Genomic DNA, 8,240 nt, shown 5'->3' with positions numbered 1-8,240 from the left:
TTCTTCGAGTGCTAATGAGGAGCTCTGTTTGATATAGATAGGTAGTTTGTTCCAGAGTATGGGAAGTCTCTGGGACAGGAATCTATCCCTCCGGCATGCTCTGTTTATTGTGGTGACAAGGTTTAGGTCCCTAGGCCATGTAGCACGGAGGGATTGGGACTTCTTTAAGTGGAGCATGTCCAACAACTCTGGGTTTGACATAGCTTTGTATGTTAGGCAGAGATTGCCTCTGAGTAGGTGATATGCGACGGAGTAAAGCTAGAGTTTTTTGAGACGGCCTGCATAGGGCATCTGTTTGAGGCCAGTAATCCTCTTTGTGAGGTATTTCTGTGGCCTTTCCAGTTGCTGTAGATGTCTTGTGAGGTACATACTAAAAGAGGTGTTGTACTCTACAATGGGTCTAATGAGTGACGAGTAGAGGGGAACAATAACCTCTTTTTTCCTGTATGAGAAACTTTTTGTGATGAGGTGTGCCACTTAGAAGGATTTCCTGATTACTGTGGCAATGTGATCATCAAAGGAGAGACTACTGTCCACCTGTGTCCCAAGGTCTCTTATCACACTTTCGGTGTTAAGTAGACTACCGACTATGTGAGGAAAGATCTAGATAGGCTGTGTGAACCACCTTACCCTTATTTACAGCTTTGGTGACTGCTTCAAAGAAGTCTATCAGGTTTAGGAGACATGATCTGCCTTTTACAAACCTGAACAGGGTGGGGTCCAGAGTTTGGAGATTACCAATGTCTTTGTTTATAAGTTCCATGATGATACATTCCATGGCCTTGCAGACCAGGCTCGTTAGGCTAATGGGGCAGTAGTTCCCAGGGTCCGTGGTGGCTACCCCTTTGTGGAGTGGGATAACCGTCATTGTGCGCCATTCAGTGGGCACAAAGTCTGAGGTGAGGCTATGATTGATATGATTGAACATGGTACTTAGCTGGGGTGCCAGTTCATTCTTTAGTTCGTGTAGAACGCAGCCTGGGATGTTGTCAGGTCCCATGGATGCTGTGATCTTGGCTTGTGTGTTTTTTACCTGTGCAGCCATAGGAACAGGAACTTTGCATTCTTCAGGTATAGAGATGAGCATTTTAGGAGGTGAGAGAGGGGTAATAGCACTGAACCTATCTGTCAGGATGTTGCAATATCAGTTGGTTCTGTATATTTAGTGCCATTGTGCTGTAACTGAGAGCAGATCTGAGTGTTGCCACTGAGATTCTTGACATAGCTATAGAATGCTTTTGTGGTTGTCTTTAGAATCAGTGGCAATTTTGTTTTCGGAACTAGCTTTGGAGGATTTTATGAGAAATCTCAGCATTTTGCTGAGGCTGACCAGGGAGTTCCTCCAATCATGGGATTTTACTCTTTTTTGCAAGTTTCTTTCTTCTGTTGTAAAGTTTGTTTATTCCAGGGCATACAGACTTGCAAAACCTTTTCTCATCCTATAACTGGTAAAGTGGTTGAAGTTAAAGCATATGGGAATTGTAATACCAGGTATCTAGTATAGCTAGTTAAATGTGACCGGTGTAACTGTTATTATGTAGGTAAAACTAACCAGAGGTTATCTAGCCACATTTCAGAAATAAATTGAGCTATACCTACTAATGTTCTTTTTAAACATAAACTTGAGCAAGGAATGTAGCATAATTTTAAATTAAGGATATTAGAAGTGTTGTTTGAGAACATAAGAGGTGTAGATACTGCACAAAGAACTAACAAAGCAGAATATTATGCTTGAAGGCTCATATTTCACCAGGTCTGAATGGTACTGTCTCTTTAAAACCTTTATTGAGAGAGAAAGAGAACCGTGTTCGAATATGTTAATTGCATTTGCCATGTGATTTTAAACTGTTATTAAAACCTATTTGTTTGTTCTTATACTAGTTCATTCATACATCCGAGGAAGCCCTCTGGGTGAAAGTTTTTAAACTTTTGTGTTTTTATTATTTTACATTAAAAGGAGTGTGATTTGCATTAACTGCCTTGGTTCCAGTGCTTTTTCTTTTCTACATATACTTATCTTTGAAGTTCACTGGTTTTACTGGTGGTTTGTTATAGCAATAACCCATGCCTGGGTGTGGGTAATGCTAAATTTACCCACGGTTGGCGTGGTTTGGTCCCGAGGGTGAAGCCTTCACCCTCGGGACCAAACAAAGCCAACCGTGGGTAAATTTAGCATTACCCACACCCAGAAGTGGGTTATTGCTATTATACCATGACATTATTTAAGAAAAGAAACTATTACTTTTCTTAAATAATGGCATAGTATAATGCCTGTTTGCTGCCCTTCCGCAGATGTCTGGCATCCGCGGCAGTTCTGATGTACTGCGCACCCGCGCAGTACATCAGAGCTGTGGGCAAAAGCAACGGAGAAAGCAAGATCTCCGTTGCTTTTTGGTAGTGTCTCGCTATGTTAAATGAGTTTAACATAGCGAGACAGTTTTAAAATAAGCAACGGAGATGTCCGTTGCTTATTTTAAAACTGTCTCGCTATGTTAAACTCATTTAACATAGCGAGACACTAAAAAAAGCAACGGAGATCTTGCTTTCTCCGTTGCTTTTTTTTAAAACACTGCCTCGCTATGTTAAATGGGTTTAACATAGCAAGACAGCTTTAAAATAAGCAACGGAGATCTCCGTTGCTTATTTTAAAGCTGTCTCGCTATGTTAAACCCATTTAACATAGCGAGACAGTGTTTTAAAAAAACGAGTTATACTAATGGAAAAAAGTCCAGGCGACCGGACCTTTTTCCATTAGTATAACTCGATTTACAACGGGCACGCTGGCCAATCAGCGTGCACGTTTTGGGGGGGTCATGGTATAATTCTTCTGTTTACAGCTGCAAACAGCTAATCTTGAGAGTTCTAAACTTTCTTTTCTAAAAGAAATGCAAGATTTAAATGTACAATGGGAAGCTGTTCAGTAATAAATTGTATGAAATTATGTTAAGTGAACAAGAGATCCTATCTTCTTTAGCAGCCTTAATACTTTACTGTATTTAATAAAACAGTGTACAATTTAGCTTTATTTAAAGGTAGGTAGTGCACTTTTTCTTAGGGCTAGAACTAATCTTCTCTGAAAGCATGCAAGCTGTTTTTCACATATGGGAACACACGCAAACACAGGGAGGGCATGCAGGCTCTGCACAGAAGGCACCCCAGCTAAGATTAAACCAGAGAACGTCATGCTGTGAGGTGACAATGCTAACTGCTGCACCTGCCATGTTAAATACATATGCATAACTAACAAATGTTTTATTTCTGAAATTCATAGGAGCACTAAAGTGACACACTTACCTGGCAATATAAAGAGCAAATGTACACAGACAGTGGTGCTTCTGTAGCGTCGTCGCCTCACAGCAAGACATTGTCCCGTTCGATTCTCAGCTAGAGCGTCTTCTGTGTGGAGGCATGCATGAATGGACTTGCCTTCGTTGAAGGTTGTGCATCAGGGCTGGTAACTCGGCACGTAAAAATCCACTACCAAACATTAGCGGACTGGAGTTCCGCTGTGGTGACCCCTAACCGGGATAAGCCGAAAGACACAACAACTAAAGTGACACACTTACCTGGCAATATAAAGAGCAAATGTACAGCAGACAGCTGGGGCTTACGAGCATCCATTTATCACTTGGGTGTTTCAAGGTTCAGCTTCAGAACAGGAAGCAGGCCACTCCTTTTCCAGAAATATGACTCTAGAACTAACATTGTGAAAAGAAATAAGACCAACTAGATCTTGCTGGCATTTTTGTCCTCATGTACAAACTCCAGTTTGATCCTCGGTATTTATTAAAAGTGCATTTCTCAGGCATCAGTTGTCATTGTCTGGTTTTACTGCATCTTAATCTATCCCAAACATACCTTAAACTTAACTGGTACTACATTCAGTCCCCACCATTCACTTTCTGGAGATAAATCAACATGGCAGTACCTTGCAGCTTTTTATAATTAACTTTTTGAATTTCACAATTTTAACATGCATTTATATTTTACAGTAGCATATTTATTTTGTGATAGCTTTACTAAACCTTCTTTAAATTACTCAAAATCAGCTAGTATTTAATGTAAAAATACTTAAACATGGCTGTGTGGGTGTGTGCGTGGGTGTGTGTGTTTGGGCATGTGTATGTGTTTTTGCCTGTGTGTATGCATGTTCATATTTGAGTATGTCGCATTATAAGAATAATATTTTGCTTGCCATGTAGAGTATAATACAGTCTCAAAAATAATATTTTAATGACTCCATAGTATAATAGCTAAGCATGTGAATTTTTGTGTCATACACGAACGTATGTCATGTCTTAGATGAAAAGTCATTTAATTTCCATGGGTGCTCAGGGAGTAACTGGAACATTTTTTTCTCTATCAGTAAGTTAATATTATAGCAATAACCCACGCCTGGGTGTGGGTAATGCGGGATTTACCCACGGTTGGCGTGGTTTGGTCCCGAGGGTGAAGCGATGTCCGTTGCTTATTTTAAAGCTGTCTCGCTATGTTAAACCCATTTAACATAGCGAGACAGGTTTAAAAAAAAAGCAACGGAGAAAGCAAGATCTCCGTTGCTTTTTTACGCACTGTGTCGCTATGTTAAAGGAGTTTAACATAGCGAGACAGCTTTAAAAAAAGCAACGGAGATCTCCGTTGCTTTTTTTAAACCTGTGTCGCTATGTTAAACTCCTTTAACATAGCGAGACAGTGTTTTAAAAAAGACTTATACTAATGGTAAAAGTTCGGGCGACCGGACCTTTTTCCATTAGTATAAGTCGATTTACAATGTGCACGCTGACCAATCAGCGTGCACATTTTGGAATATTAATGGGGGGGTCATGGTATAATATGCATCATTCAGAGAAATAGATTTATTAGCACAGGTAGCATGAATCCCACATTAATTCTGCTTCTGTTTTGATTTTCCAAACATTTTGATGTTGAGATAATTTTATAATGACTAGCATGCTTACTATTCTAGCACAGCTTTCATTTCTGTAAATACAAAAAAACAGTATTTTTTTCACAATTGAAAATGTAAATTTCTACAACAGCAAACAGCTGATATCATACCATTTTAAGCATAAAGCTATAAAACAACGGTGGCTTGGAATATTTGCTCTTTTTGGCATATTCGTTGTTTTTTTATGATATTAAAAAATGCACTCACTAGAAAAACATCACTGAGATATTTACTTTTCAACTACCAGAAAAAATCTTGGATAAGTTCAATGTTATAACTTTAGTAAAAGGATGTAAAGGTAGAAATCAAATAGAAAATTGATGGCTTGCTAAGCCATTACATACACATGCCATTTGCTAATTTAAATTCTTACAGCATATAGTTGTCCCAGTTTGGAAGGCAGACTGCTCACAGACATTTCATCTAACTCCTAGTTTGCATATGTCAGTGGCAAAATAAAATAGTCTTTTTTTTCTTCAGCTTTTTTCTTTCCAAAATATAGCAGTGTCACAAAACAGCAAATAATAATACCGCACGTTTTGTAATATACTTTATTAAAAAGTACACAAACAAGGATAAACTCTTATAGATGAGGCAAAGCCATTTATAGCAACATATCCTTCTGCAGACTCATGTCCTTTTAACTTTTTCCTTACCACATAATATAAACATCAACATTTCATGACTCGCAACTCAAAGGAGTGATATTATGTTCATGATTTATCTGACTTCTAGCAATGGTGACATGCCATGACACGTGATGCTCATCTGAATTGCAGTTCTCTTATGTAGTGTCTGCTTGTTTCCAGTTCAGTTTATCCATGAAATTGAAATTTTTGCATGCCACACAAATATATCCATTTTTGTCACCTTACTAAAAGACTTAAAAGCAGAAGAAATAGCACAGTTGTAATCTGTGGTCGCAGTTCAGGGATTCCTCCACATTCACGAGCATTTTCCTGTTGTATAAAAATGAATGCAAACAGTTAAAGACGTGTATTTTTTTTTGCTCAGATTGAGTTTGTTTCTTAAGATAAATTTGCAGAAATAGCAAGCTTGACTAACTTATATTGTATATACAAAGAATCATAGAAAACAGAAAAAAATAAAGACACTAAATGGATTAGTCAAAGGTTAAGTACTTACAATGTAACATATATGCAAGCAATAATGGCCTAGTAGGGCATGTACTGCAAGGAATTTGCAAACAGTGAAGCAGTACTGTGAGGCCTGATGCCACAAACAAAAGGCCTTGCCACCCTTGAAAGGTCCATTATTTCCATGTAATGCCTACTGTGGAAGTTACTGTTGCATGTATAAAATGGCTAGCCTGTTAAGTTGGTTTGTATTTGTTGTATTACCTTTTTATAAATTTATATAAAACAGTTCCTCCACCTAATGTTTTAAAACAAAGTTGCTATAGTATATGTAATTACTGTTGGAAGAAGTATTCAATATTCAAAACATAAATTTTACAAGCATTTTATAATTTCAACGCACGCGCATACACACACACACACACACACACACACACACACACACACACACACACACACACACTCACATACAATCACTTACATATAATCAGTTACATATATGCACACAAAGACAGCTCGGAGGCATAAAGACATTTTCATATATACACAACTCATACCCAAACACACACACTGACTTGTACACACACACACACACACACACACACACACACACACACACACACACACACACACACACACACATACATACATGCCTAGTAGTTGCAACAGTAGCATTAGATACACAGCACAAAGCATTACAACCCATACACCCCCCTCTCTCTGTCTCTGACACACACTGACACAGACACACACGTCTTTGTAAATGCAGTAATCACCTGGTTACTTTTGTTTTATGTATTTTTTCCATACTCACTAACCATAGTTGTCAAGGAGAAGGGAAATGACAAGTCCTTGTAACTTTTCTTCCCATTTTGGCACTTGGAGTCTCTGCTGTTTAGCTCTTCCTTGATCTCATAGTCTCCCACATCTGATTTATTACCGCCCAGTTGGTGCCATTAGCACCACTCATATAGATGGATGTCAGTTTTGAATCGGATTCTGAGAAGTGGAGAGCTGATCAGTGTCCCCAGCACAATGTCACAGATACAGGTCACAGTATTTTTGTTTTTAGTGTTATGCCCTTAATTCCTACACTTTATGTAGATTGAATATTTCTATGTAGATGTGTGCATCTGGGTATTGACAGTCACCCACCCTGAAGTCCTGTGTTCCGTTGCCCACTAACACCTCTGTCATTGATTCTAAGATTCCACCAGAATCATGATGGCAAACTATTCCCAGCAGAGTCCACTCCATCCTATTCCTCCTGAGAAAAGCAAGCTTGTATGAAGTCATCGTTCTCATCCCACTGTTGTTCAGCTCCACTAGTACCTGGTCATCTAGCTAAAGTTAGACTCATTGGCTTTTAATCAGGTTTTCATTGCTCTAAGTCAGTGAAATGACAGTAAGCATTATATCTAATAGAACTATCAAATCATAACCGCTTCTATATAAGCAGCATTAATGTCAGGGGACAAGAAAGGCATATTTTATTGCATGGTAAACTAGAAAATGATGTAGACAAGAATAGCATTCACAGAACTGTTCTTTTAACATAAAAATTAAAATAATATTTATGCTGTGCATGTCCATCAGAATTGCTTTGTGTTCATGATCATTCCAAGTCACTCTTAGAATGTGTTACAGTTTCTCATAGTACATAAAGATATGCAGATTACAGCAATGAACATAATTTTGCTGAAAAATATAAAGCCAGAATATTCAGGGGCAGTCTTGTGCAATGTGCCAGACCTACAGACAAGGACAAATAATTTCAATGGGATGAAGAAGCCAAAATATAGTCTTCCAGCTTCTAGAGAACTATGTTGTTTGAAAAGATAATAATGACCTATACTAGTATGAGTATTACAAACCTTAGAACACAATCCAGACTCATAGCATTTTGTGTCATCCCACGGAATCCACACCAAAGCCCTTCAATATGTACATATGTAAGGACTATTTTTTCTGCACAGAAACTATTGCCACCTTCATGTTTCCTTAATTAGAAATGTACATCTAGCTTTAGTGCATGACAACATATGGAGAATGTTTGGCCATATTTTCTATTATAAAAGCCATTTTATGCATTAAGTAATTTAACACTATTTGTTAAAAATGGAAACAAGTTTGTAACACTACCAAATTAAAGAAGTATGCCATATATTAGAGCAAACAGGTTAAAGATTTTTGAG

At 38.1% G+C, this 8,240-nt stretch overlaps 1 protein-coding gene across 1 annotated transcript in view; it reads right to left on the bottom strand.

Annotated features, from left to right (window-relative positions):
* Positions 1-5,481: 5,481 nt before the first annotated feature.
* CACNA2D3 (calcium voltage-gated channel auxiliary subunit alpha2delta 3) overlaps positions 5,482-8,240 on the bottom strand; it is a 2,619,084-nt gene continuing 2,616,325 nt past the window's right edge. The window contains exon 30 of the mRNA XM_044078472.1: positions 5,482-5,907. Within this exon, the coding sequence (XP_043934407.1) occupies positions 5,815-5,907 (93 nt within the window). The 3' untranslated portion in view covers positions 5,482-5,814. The remainder of the gene's footprint in view (positions 5,908-8,240) is intronic.

Source organism: Protopterus annectens, chromosome 7.part1 (assembly GCF_019279795.1).
Source record: "Protopterus annectens isolate FY-2018-M chromosome 7.part1, PAN1.0, whole genome shotgun sequence".
Taxonomy (NCBI): domain Eukaryota; kingdom Metazoa; phylum Chordata; order Ceratodontiformes; family Protopteridae; genus Protopterus; species Protopterus annectens.
Note: the sequence above shows the minus strand (reverse complement) of the source record. Positions and strands in the feature narration are given on the sequence as shown.